Consider the following 13,538-nt stretch of genomic DNA (forward strand, 5'->3'; position numbering starts at 1 on the left):
TCGCATGCCGCTGGCCCCTGACATAGCCTTTCGCCCTCACTAAGCCTGCACGCTGACCAACCCCCTGCTTGCACCTGCCTTGAATCATAAACCCCTCTTCGGCGCTGCTCTGCCCCAGGCCCTCATCCTGTTCCCAGCGCGACACCTCCCTTCTTCCCTTTCATGATCCCCGGCCCTTAGATGCAAACCCCCTTTTCCCCGTGTGCCCGTTTGTCTTCCCCGTTCCCAGGCCGACACCCAGCTCTGCCGATACTATCCCTTGCCCCTCCCCGTGCAATAGAAAGCTTCCCTCATCAAAGGACCCCCGAGTTGATCAAAGCCCCCACCCCATGAGATCCGATCGAACCCCGCATTCCATGAATTGGCGGAATATCCAGCTGCGCGATAGTCATCACCTGCTGTGACCAGGGTGGGGACTTCTACTGTAGATATGTGTGGGAACGGGCCCGAAGGGGGATTCCGGGAATGTCTTTCCGTACATCAAAGCTTTACCATATGTATGTAAACTGTAATAAAAACCACAAACACTGTATATAAGGGGCCAGGCCTCAAACGTAAGTTAGAGCACCTCATAACGATACCTGCTGTCCGTTTTGCTGTGTTCTCCTCCGGAGAGAATAAAAACCTTGTTTCCTGCTTTCCAGTCTCCAGCGCCTGCCTCTTCATTGATTAAATAACTAGAGGGTCACAGAGGCAATACCGCCGGGCAAATATCGATTGTCCCCGACCCGACCCAGGTTTCAACATACACTCCATAACACATGGGTAAAGCACCTTGCCATTTACAACCCGAAAAGCTCCAAATCAAACAAATGTGAGACCTATTGCATTTCCAATGCCTGTTCTTGAGAGATGTCCAGATGTGACACTGGAGTCACACGGTTGCGTCAACTTAACTTACACGAGAAGGGGGTGAAACGTCGCCATTTAAACGTTATATTTCAAATTTCAGTGGCAATAGTAAACCCCCCTCATGTTATCTCAGCATCCATGTAATTATTATACGAATATTTTTAGGCAAAACATACATATTTCAACCGAAGTATTAGAGAACTCCATACGTTAGTGTTTCAAAGACCAGAATAGCGCATATTACAAAATAGCAGGTGGAGTGAACGGCACAAGAGCGAAAAGGACAGAACATGATTACTGTGGTCTGGCACTGTTCCACAAGGAGCCTGCCCTTGAAGTGGAGGAGGGTGTGGGGCACAACCCTCTGACCTAATTACTGCAACACTAAGATAACCAATCTCAGTGTAGACAGGAATGCCTTTGCAACACAGAAATGATCCGATTCAACATTTCAGTAATGTTATTTTTCAGAACATCAGCAATCAACTCCCCATTTCAAGACGTGCAATAAAAACCAGAAATAATTTCAAGTGGGCTAAAGTACCACCTAGAACGTTATGAGGATACCGCGAGACGCCTCGTAGCCTCCTGAGCTAAAAGAGGAAGACGTCTGAAGGTCAAACGCCTCTATATGATCACAGACCCGTAAGGTGGCGTGGGGCAATACCCTTTTTACTACAGGAGGGCATATTTTATTCTTTACAGAACAAAATCATATCACCTCCTCTCCACAACCCTCTTCTAAATCAGGGGACTATTGCTCCTTCTCATAAAATAGATCTGTTGGTTGTAGAATAAATGTAAAGTATGCACTGTGAAAATAAACGAAGTTGTTTGCTGCGAACATATAATGCAAACAGTTTGATGTACGTCGCCATTCAAGCCGACCTTGTGGTACAGATGGATGGTGGCATGCAGGCCAAGCTCAGCCCTCCCATAATGAACTCTTGCAGCACTCTCTATACCGAGAGTTTTCAGCCAGGGAAAGTTCAGAGGACGAGGACGAGGAGCTAAGCAACAGTCTGCAGACCACTGTCTGTGGCAGCAAGCAGTGTGACAACAGGGGTACATTATTACACAACAACAGTGATGGTATTTGCTTCTTGCAGGTGACCAGTGGCCACAAACTGACTCTAGCAGAGACATCAGACACAGAAATGTATATGGGGACTGTATGCTGACATGTCTGTTAACCTTCACACTGAAATATAATACTGACCTTGAAATTGGAATGCACCCTGTTGTTGTAAAATGTCCCCAGCGGGGTGAACTCTGCCTGGCCCTCTGGATACTGCCCCTCAGACTGCCCGGAAGGTACGCGGTGGAAGATGTACCAGATCCCCACATCCTGGGAAAAGAGGAGGGTGCAGGGTACAGAAAACATAGATTTCAAGAGAGGAGAGGAATGTTCTACGAGGTGGAGCAGCTACGGAAGGCACTTTGAAATTGATTTTACTAGGACTGCACATAGTTTACAGTAGGTAGCGATAATTTTAGGTATTTGGAAAAAATTCAGCAAACCATTTCCAGCATAGATCCTTAGAAACCATATTTCCTGCTAAAGTTGTTTTTGTGTTTCCCCAAACGCTGTTTTTGTATTTTCGCAAACAACTTCAGCTTGGATTATCAGTAAACGGGGGATTGGTGGCATTTATCTGTCATTTACCAGGCGCTTTTCTGTGCACATATGTGTGGCTTTTTTCAATGCACAAGAAAGACCCCGGAGGCACTGATGAATATGAGAAGGATGGCCAACCATAATGAATACACATATAAAAAAAATATGATGGAAACCCAGGATACCTGGTGCCAATAAGTAGACCAGGAAGGATAACGAATTATCTGTAACCTATTTATGTTCCTTTCTACCAAGCTCTGATGCCCTTGACCAGGTTTGTGCTATAGGAAACTGCACACATAAAATAGCATTAATAAAATATAGCACCAGTCACTGAACAGAAAGACAGCAATCCCAGCAGTGCCCAAGGCACCCCAGCATGCACTCAGATGGCATGCTAGGAAGATGACAGTGAAATGTGTAGGCTATATTCATCGGGCTAGGTATGTGGGTTTTGACTCACTGCACAGTCGGGAAGTGTCAGGAGGTACGTGAGTATTGTATAAGTGTGAGCAGGAATGTGGGTAACAAATTCGTCAACAGGACGCAGTCGAAGTGCTGCCAGGGATATGGAATGTAGGTCAGACACTCATCAGCTGAAATCAAGAAGTGCTATGAGGTATGTGGGCAATGCACTCAACAGCCAGAGTCAAGAAGCACAATGAAGAAGGTGGATATTTCTCTTATTGCACACAGTCAGGAAACACCAAAAGAATGAAAACATGACATGCCCAATCAAAAAGGTCAAGGAGGAACATGCTTTCATCCTACACTGTGAGGAATGTCACAAAAGAATGCAAATATTACCTGGGCTCCAGCAGCAGCATTCCCTATTAAACTGTTATTTGGGTTTGCGATCCAGAATGTGCTTACTGCCCTACAAACAAAAAGAACAGAAATTCAGGTAGTTAGAGGCTGAATGTGATGCTCGCTTCTGAAAAGGTCTCTGAGCTATTTTCTGTTAACACATGCGAGGCCTCTCAGAAAGGTCTATTATCATCACTAATCAAAGTTCAGAAAACTAGTGTGTAGTTATCAGATAACACACATCATGCTTTGGAAATCAGTTTTTGCTATCAGACTACAGATGCAATAGAGTGTGATATCAGAAACCCACAGTAGGTCTTTGTGCGCTATCATCTGGTATCCTCAGGAGGTCAGCATGCACTAAAATCAGGTATGCTTAGCAGGTCTCTGTATGTTATCATCTGCAACCCTCAGCAGTTCTGTGTGCATTATCATCAGACAGCCTGAGTAGGTCTGTGTGTGTGATCATCAGGTATCCTCAGTAGGTCTGTGTGTGTGTGATCATTAGGAATACTCAGTAGGTCTCTGTGAGTTGACAGATAGCCTCAATGGGTATGTGTGTGTTATCATCTCATGTCTATAGGAAGTCATTGTATGTTATCATCAAGTATCCTCAGATGGTCGGTGTTATCAGGTATTCTCAGGAGGTCTGTGTGTTATCATAAGGTATCCTCAAGGGATCCGTGTGTGCTATCATTGAGTATCCTTAGAGATTAGTGAGTGTTATCATCAGGTATTCTCGGGAGGTCTTTATGTGTTAAAATCAGGAATCCTTAGGGGTCTGTGGTTGTTATCATCAGACATCCTCAGGAGGTCTCTGTGTATTATCATCAGGTATTCTCAGGAGATGTTTGAGTGCTATCATCAGGTTTCTCTAGAGATCAGTGGGTGTTAACACCACATATGCTTAGGAGGTTGTTGAGTGTTACCATCAGTTATCCTCAGAAGGTCTGTGGGTGTTATAGGATCAGGTACACTTGGCAGTTCTCTACGTTATCATCAGGCATCCTCAGGAGGTCAGTGTATGTTATCATCATCAGGTATCTTCAGGAGGTCTGTGTGTTAACATCATCAGGTATCCTCAGAAGGTCTCTGTGTGTTTTAATCATCAGGCATCCTCAGGAGGTCAGTGTGTGTTATCATCAGGTATCTTCAGGAGGTCTGTGTGTTATCATCATCAGGTATCCTCAGGAGGTCAGTGTGTGTTATCATCAGGTATCCTCAGCAAGTCTCTGGTGTTATCATCAGGTATACTCAGTAGGTCTGTGTGTGTGTGTAGTATTATCAGGTATCCTCAGGACGTGTGTATGTGTTATCATTAGGTATACCCTCCAAGCCGGATTTAGATCAGGGGTCTCGACCATGGACCAGATCTTCCGGCTCCAGGTCCTATACTGGAAAACTGCAAGAGTAGAGGGTGGCAGCCTCTACCTTGTCTTTGTGGACCTGCGGGCCGCATTCGATATGGTTCCCCGGGAGAGGCTCTGGACGGTGTTGGAGGAGCTTGGTCTCCCTCCCTACTTACTAGATGCCCTAATCAGACTTCACACTGGGAATTACGCACAGGTGAGGTGTGGGAGGAACGGGGAGTTATCAGCCCGCTTCCCCGTTACCCGGGTGTACGCCAGGGCTGCGTACTGGCCCCCACTCTTTTCAGCCTGTATGTAAATGGTCTGATAGATGTACTTAATGGCGTTAGGGATAACGATGCTCCCCGCCTGGCCACTGGTAGGGTGCCCGCTCTGATGTTCGTGGACGACACTTTGTTGTTGTCGCGGACATCATCGGGCATCCAGCGGGTCCTGGACGGGTTTGTGTCCTTTTGTGCCTCGCGGGGATTGGGGGTCAACTTGGAGAAAACCAAGTTTATGATTTTCAATCCCCCGAGGCACAACCGCCCAAATCCCGCACCGAATGGAACTCCCCTAGAGCGAGTTAAGACTTTTATATACCTGGGGGTCACGTTGACTGAGCACTTTACATGGGACCACCAAATCTCTAAATCTTCCCTGAGACTGGCGCAGATTATGGGAGGCATAGGCAGATTTCACAGAGCCTCAACTTTTAAACCTGTTACCCCTGCCCTTGAGATATATAAAACGCAGTTCAGGTCTGGAGCTTTGTACGCTGCAGAACTTTGGGGACACACAAATGTATACAGCTTATTGAAGGTTGAACAGGCCTTCATGCGACACCTGGTTGCCCTTCCCCAAAGCACGCCCCTCATACCACTATGCTTGGATCTGGGTTTGGAACCCATTAACGAATTGGCAGCTGCACGACCTCTGCTCTATTGGAGAAGGCTCTGGTCTGTGCCAGAGCTTGCATCCTTTAGAGCAGAGTTCACTGCAATTTGGGGGCAGCTAAAGAATAAGAATATACCCTGGTTGATTCATGTGAAGGCTCTCCTCTACCAAATTGGTCTGCCCCAATTATGGGACACACCAGAGGACAGCTGCACGAGGACGCAAAGGTCTGTATTAATGGCGGCTGTAAGGTCATATAACCTCAAAACACTATATTGCTCGACTTCCCTGGGCAGGCTGTCTACTGAGTTCCTACTGATGAAAGTTGAAATCAAGGACGGAGGTGTTCTTGGACTTGGTGCAGCCTCCACTTGCAAGAAAATTATACACCCAACTGAGGCATGGCTCTATACCGATTGGGGCATTAACATCTAGATGGGCAAAATTGACAGAGGCCAACTGCCCTGCTTGTAATTACCGGAGAGAAGACATTGTACATATCCTCTTTTTCTGCCCGGCATACAGTGAAATTCGGAAATGTTGGATCATTCCATTGTGTAAAAATCTGGGTTTTAGACAATGTGCACAAGCTTGTAGAGTTTTAACCTACGATACTGCCCCTCCTATTGTTTTTGCTGTCTCCCGTTTTTTATACGGCATGTGGCGAAGAAGAACTGGTTTTATCAATATGAAATAACGGCCCATTACTCTCTATTTTTATCTCATCTTTTGATAACTTAACGTTTAATAACTTTTTAAATTGACTGTATTTATGGTTTTATTTTTGTGCCTGTACATATCTTATTGCACTTTTATGGTCATCGACCGAAATAAAGTTATCAAACATTAGGTATACACAGTGGGTCTGCAGGTGTTATCATGTATGCTCAGGAAGTCGTTGTGCGATATCAACAGGTATCCTCTGAAGGTCAGTGAATGATATCATCAAGTATCCTCAGGAAGTCTGTGGGTGTTATCACCAGGCATCCTCAGTAGGTCTCTCTATGGTATTTTTAGGTATCTTCAGTAGATCTCTGTGTTACCATCAAGTATTCTCTGGAAGTCATTGTGTGTTTCCATCAGGTATCCTCAGATGGTCGGTATGTGATATTATTGGGAATCCTCAAACGGTCTGTGTGTGTTATCATCAGGTATTCTTTGATAGTCATTATGTGATATCATCAGGTAGCCTCATGTGGTCTGTGGGTGTTATCATCAGGTATCCTCAGAAAGTCAGAGTGTGTTATCATGAGATACTTCTGTAGGAAGCTGGCTCTGTATAAACCATACCAAAGTAAAGTATAGTGTGCACAGAGTCCAGGGAGTCCCCAGAGGTATAGCAGAGGCTAAATTAGTTAAGTACTAACAGCTCTCTTTGTGGTAGTGTGGGTGAGCAGGTAGGCTTATCCAGAGGGTGTGTTAAGTATTTATTGTATTCACTTAATCAAGACTGATGGCACAGACTCAGAGACAGAATCCAGACCAACTGGGTATGTATAAAAAATATGTATACTTATGTTTTATTTTTAGAACCAAGCAGGACTTGGCCAGGTAAGTAAAATATACTTTCAATTGTAAGACTTTACACAGAAATGCAATTGAGAATGGATTTGCAATAATTACAGGTTGGTATTGGTTTAAAGAGCAGTTTCAATTATACAGTAATTACTTTTGGAAAACTTTTTGATTACTTTCAGATTACATCAACTACTCAAGGTGGTATGCCTAGATACCAAACGCGGGGGATCTCAATACAAGGTAAGTAAAACTTTTTAAGACTTGTAGTTTAGTGACTCTTTCTCCATTCAAACATCAGTTCAACACATGGAACATTTTTAGGGTGAAAAACACATAACATTGATCCTTAAGGAAGAAAAATGGTTATCGATTTTACAGGTAGTACTGGACTTATGAGTGGGAGTTTTGGGGGTTAGGACCAAGGTTTCCCACGGTCCAGGTAGGCACTCCAATTGCAACACCAGCTGCACTGTGGCGGACGGATGCAGAGTGCCTTAGCCAAGGGGCTAAGGGGGCCTCTGTTTAGGGACTTCTTAGAAGCAGGCCACTTGGCTGTGGGAGCAAAGCACCTAGGGTTAAGGTGAGCACTGCAGGGGCCAATGATCAGCACAGGAACTGTACGACCAGCGGCATGGCGCGGCCGGGTCCCCTGTGGTTTCCAATTGAGACCTTTGGTTCGGCAAAGTTGCTGCAGCCTCGGGCAGGGCGACTTTCTGAAGGTGACTAACGGCTGGAGAGGTAAGTTGGGTTCTTGGGGGTTGCCTGGACACTATCGGTTGGGCCATCCAAGGGGCATCGGGTGCAGGGGTGTTTGGTGTCTGGTTCCTTTACCAGCTCTGGTTGCGGTCGGGGGGACCCTTCAGTTTGAGGCTGCAGGTGGGGGCTTGAGTGAGGTTGTGGATCACCAGATCACAAGTCAGGATCACTGGAGAGACCTCCTCGTGGTGTTGGGCCACTCAAACTCGGGACGGGGGTGTCAGGTTCACGGAGCCACCTGGAACCGGATTCTGTGGTTGAGTCTTGGTTTGAGCAAATCTGGTGATCACTGGAAACAGTGTCTGTTAGATGAGTGCAGGCAGGTCCTCTTGGCTCTGGGGGTTGCTAGCTGTTGGACTCACCTGGATTATCGCTGTACGTGGGTTTAAAGCGAGACAGGCCGGTAGGTATGGGGCCAAAGCAGTAGGTGCAATCTTCTTCCTGCGTCATCAGTCCTTCTTCTTCCTTTCTTGAATTTGAGGAGGCCAGGTACAGGGTCACCCCTAAATACTAAATTTAAGGGCGTTAAAAGCGGTGTGCAGGTCAGGACCAATAGGTCCCTTCCTTGGTGTGGGTACACCCCCTATTATGCCACCCTCCAGCAGGAGGGGGCATGATCCTCTTCCTAATTGGCTGGGTCCCTCCTCATCTTCAAGATAGAGAGGACTGAGATGTGTGTTCACCTGGACCTCCCACCAGAGAGGTGGGGTTGGCAAAGGTGGGCACACCTCTCTTCCTAGCTTGGCGTTTCCGGCAATTCTCCCACCCAAATTGGGGGTCCAGAACAATGCGAGCCATTTGCTGGGGGCAACAAAAGACAGGGACGGCTTCCGAAGGTAGCAGGCTTTGAAGCTTCCCCTTTTTGGACCCAGCCCATCCTGGGGGAGGAGGCATGACACCTCTGCCCAGGATAGGCTTTGGTTCTGGACCCAGAGAGCGAAGACTCTCTACCCAGGGGTCCAAAAACCTGTCTGGTGGTGGCAAATGGCGGGCAGACATTCAGGAACCACACCAGGGCTGTTCATTTTTTAGGGGGCATCTCTAAGATGCCCTCCAGGTGCATTTTACATTAAATCCCACACTGGTATCACTGTGGGTTTAATGTGCTGAGAAGTTTGATACCAAAGTTCCCAGTTTTTAGTAAAGCCATTATGGAGCTGTGGAGTTCGAAATGACCAGATCCCAGACAATATACTCTTTATGGCTTTACTGCACTTACACTGTAGGGGTACAGGGATCATGCCACTGAACGCTCACCTGAGGACTATTGCACCCTGCTAGAGGAGTTGTTTACCTAGGCCTCAAGCAGTGGGTTGCAGGCATGGCATGCAGGGAGGTGTGCCATCTTGACTCTTCACTTTTCTCTGCACCAAAACACGCAGCCTGCATAAGCAGTGTGTGAGTGTTAAGGTACAGGGCCTCTAAGGGTGGCACAATAGGTGCTGCTACCCTTAGAGGCCTTCCCTGGTCACCGTTCCCTTGGTACCCATGGTACATTTTAGAAGGGGCTTACCTGTGGCCAGAGATTTGCCAATTGTGGGTACAAAGGTACAGTTTTGGGAAAGAATACAGACCATGGGAGCCTGATTGGCAGGAACCCAGGGCACATTAAGCCAGGTTGTATCATATGTCAGGCAAAATGTGTCGGGGTAACCATGCAAAAAGGGGCACTTTCCTACAACCTCCCATTGAGCTTCTGTGGCAGTTTCAGAGCTCCAACCCGACGTAGTAGTGGGCGGGATCGGAGGGGCACTACGTTCCCATACTTTTTACATTTATGAAAACAGTCTCCATATTTTTTGTGAAAAGACGACCGTCCCGTAATGCTTAATTTTGACAGTTAAAATGCTTCAACTGAAATGTAGGGCGAGAGTCTCCTGTGCTGTGAAACCGAGGGAGAGACAGACAGCTAAACAGGTCTTCTTGCCATGATGCCTACTTGCCTGAAAGAAATGTAAATGTGCACAACTGGTTATTCTGCAAATGCAAAGCGTTCCTGGAAGCCGGTATTGGCTTTAATTAATGGAATCACTTGAAGCTTCCTCATGACACAGATTTTCTTTTTGAGTGGTAGTGCAAGGTAGTTAACAGCTGAGCTGTGAAGTGTGCGCTTTTAAAGGATAGTTACAATAAAAAAAAACTTTTTACAGTCTTGGTATTACTAACATCTATATTTTGGAAGCACCGTTTTATCTTAAACCCTTTTGCACATTTTGTAGCAGTCTATCTTATACTATGTGAAATGCAAGTTTAAAATACTGACTTATATATTCACAGTGCCTTCTGTCTCAGACTGGGACCTCATCGCACAAAACATACACAAGTCACTATTCTCCGCTGTACCAAACAAGGATTCAATTATGTGGCACTCTGGTTACACACACAGACCTCTGCAGTGCATTAACTAATAGAGGTTTCATAGTGTACTACAACGCATTCCCCACTGGTTAACTTAACTTGTATTTATTTTAAATTTAAGCAGCAGACTTTTTATATGTAGTTACCTGAAAGTGAAAGACCAAAAAAATATAAAGAATATCTTGTTTTCTAGCCACACCTTTGACCCCGCCCCCATGCTCACTGACCCCGCAGCATTGCATGCCACATCACAGTTCCCATACTTTTTTTAATGCACTTCGATCGCTGGCTCCAACCCACTAGTATTAGCCTTTCGCATTATCGCTAAAAGTGGGCAACTTAACTTCAGTGACACGTGTCACCTCCCTTCAATAGTGAGTATTTTCAAGTCAAGCCACTCATTGCAACAAGTCTTCACTAGCCCGACCTCTGCCCATCTTCCCTGAGCACCATTTTCTGTCCAGTAATCGAATCTCTGGGTGTGCCCCTCCAGCTCTGGTCCACGACCACATATCCACACCACGGCTAGTGGAGGAACACGTGCTGTAATATTCTATTTATTGCTTCAGGAAGGTTTTGTCTAATGCCTTTCACTCACCCGTTTGTAACCATCTCTGATGGAGGCCTTTGTAGGAATTAACGCCACTTGTGTGAAGATCATCGATAAAGCTTCCTTTAAGTGTCAGGAGTGAGGGGACAAGTATATCTCAGCAATGAAGGAGTGAACTTCATGGCGCGGCCAGGGTCACTGGTAGGCTTTACCTCTTTACATATAGCCCTGATGTTAGTCCTGAGCTGAGTGACGTGCCAAACGCGCAGCACATGAAGCAGGGCCTCGGATAACACGGTGCATCAGAGAAAGTGTGTCAGGTGCTACTATTAATACACACAGATGTGATCAGCGCTGATACTTCACAGGCAAACGTTTCTAGAGCAGAGTGCTTATCACGTGACTCAGGAGCTATTCCTGTGTCTGCAGCAACGATCCCCTGTGAGAAAGACACTGCCATCCGTGCAGAGAGCACTCCCTCAGGGCACTGGCTCCTCCCGCTGGGCTTTCATTCCACCTCACAGCACCGCATCAGAGAACACACTCACAGACCTCAGGATCTCTTGACAGCACCCACAGCTCACTGTAAGGGTCTTGACTCCTCCCACAGCACCCCCTCAGGGCACTCGTCTTTCGACACAGCATACTCATTCGATGCTTTATGCCCTCTTGCACCAAGATTCGATCATATGCCTCGTGGGGCCATCATCCCACCCACAGCACTGACTCAAGGCGCCACCCCTTCCACACAGCACTCAGTTAGGGCCTCAACCCCTCCACGTCACTCAGTTCAAATCTCAGACTACAGTCACTGGCCTCAGGTCCGCAATAGATACTGCACTTACTCAGAACCCGCTCCTCATGAATCAGTCAAACCCCACACCACATGACTCGCACTCAGACCCCACTGTTCCACAAACCCATCTACCGCACTGACTCAGGGCTCCAGACCTCATACACAGAACTCACGTAAGGCTTCATACTAATCCCCACACACGACTTTCATCATAGACTAGTCCACGGGTCTCATTCAAACCCATTCGCAGCCCTCAGTCAAGGCTCCTCCAACCGACTCACTGAAAGTTAAACACCCCTGGGCTCACTTAGAGGCCTCAGGGTCCTATGACCCCACTCCACTGTACTCAATCAGAACCTTAGGCCCTAACGCAGCAGCATTTACTGCACAGGAAACATGTGAGCCTCCCAAGCATTACAGGACATATATGCAGTCAGGACGCAAATTCAGCCCCAGATGACTGGGTCAAACTCTACACCCCACGCACTGAACTCACATGCAGCCAGTGGTTGGTCATTCACAAGAGGGTTGACATGCAGTCAGTTCTTGTCCACTGCCTCCTCCCCACCTGAGCGCACAGGCATTAGAGGATCTGTCATCTGCTCCGAGGATTTAATGTTTGTCAGGGGCTCTGTCCTTGAAACCTAGGATTCACATTCTATGTATGCTTGACTTCTGCTCTACAGGATTTACGTTGTGTTGCACAAGAGGGTTGGACCCATGTAGTCAGTGGGACCTGGGTGATTAATTGAGGTATATAAGGGGGGTCCCAGACCAAACAAACAAATCTTATTATGTAATCACATATTTTTTGGAATAAATCCAATAACAAAACGCATGAGGGTGCCGAGTGTTTTTATTTTCACTGCACCATGAAACATTAAATGATTGAAAAATCAGAGGTAAAGTACACAAAATTCAATGCGCCCACAGGGGGAGGGAAGGAGTGCAGGGAGGGGAGTACATTTCAATAGGTTATACATCAATAGTCAAAGTTCAGAGATCATTGAGCATAAATACTCTAGTCAAACCATAATTCACATTGATCCACATAGGAGAGGTCAATAACAACGACATATATCAAACAAAACATTTCACGTGAAAGAGACTCCTATAATGATTATTATATCAATCTGGGGTTAGGAGTTCTTGGATGTAGATGTCTACGTTTCGACCCGGATAATGTAGGATAGTAGATCCTTACTGCGTGGGTCTTCGTCAGGACGTGATGGGAAGTGGGGGGTAGTAGAGTGGGGCTTTTTTTCTACGCAAAAAAAATATGAAAAAACTCATTAATTAAACCGGTCTCCAAAGAGTCCCGCAATACTAGAAAAGAAAGTAACGGAAGGACCCGTAAGTTAAAGGTAAAGATTTGGTGAAATTTAAAGGTTTAAAGGTTTAAAAAGGAGGGAAATAGTGTGGATAGGCTAAAAGTTGAAAAATTCATTAAGCAAAGTACCTGGAAGAGCGGGAAAAGGGGATTCCGTCAATAGGCGATGCCTTGTCCTACGCTGTATTTTTGGATCTAAAAGACCGTCATAGAAAAATAGAAAAATATCATTGTGGCGCCCCTACGAAGAATGACTTACGCGTGGGTGCACAAAAGGTCACTATTAGATGGCCTACCTTCATATGAGGCCACAGCTGTGTAGAAAATAAATTATTCCTCGGCCATGACAGGGTTGATTAGGGGTGATGCCAAGTATTCGTGCCGCATCTGAAAACCAAGATGTAAGGCGTTTCAGATATGGATATGTTCAAGGTGACTCGTTTTTGAAAGAAGCGCGAAAACATTACTCACCCGAAGGGATTACGATAGTTAGCGGTGCTTTTTCCTTGGCAGGATCTAGCTACCGGGGAGAAACTCGTATGTTAAAACGCCTGCACATTTTGGTGTTTTTCAGATGTTTTGAGCACAACGCCGATATGACGGAGTTTAACCTGATTTCTGACACTGACTTTTAAGACAAGCGGTGAGACGCTGGCCCACGCGCTTCCCTATTGTTTTTTCGTAATCCCTTCGGGTGAGTAATGTTT

The 13,538-nt window shown here is 46.2% G+C and overlaps 1 protein-coding gene across 1 annotated transcript in view; it reads right to left on the reverse strand.

Annotated features, from left to right (window-relative positions):
• Positions 1-13,538, reverse strand: part of LOC144823963 (cell surface hyaluronidase-like) — a 582,809-nt gene that overhangs the window by 263,010 nt on the left and 306,261 nt on the right. The window contains exons 11-12 of the mRNA XM_078682928.1: positions 3,278-3,347; positions 2,072-2,200 (exon numbers count right to left, since the gene is read on the reverse strand). Coding sequence (XP_078539054.1) covers positions 2,072-2,200; positions 3,278-3,347 — 199 coding nt within the window. The remainder of the gene's footprint in view (positions 1-2,071; positions 2,201-3,277; positions 3,348-13,538) is intronic.

The sequence above is a fragment of the Lissotriton helveticus genome, chromosome 3_1, assembly GCF_964261635.1.
Source record: "Lissotriton helveticus chromosome 3_1, aLisHel1.1, whole genome shotgun sequence".
Lineage (NCBI taxonomy): Eukaryota > Metazoa > Chordata > Amphibia > Caudata > Salamandridae > Lissotriton > Lissotriton helveticus.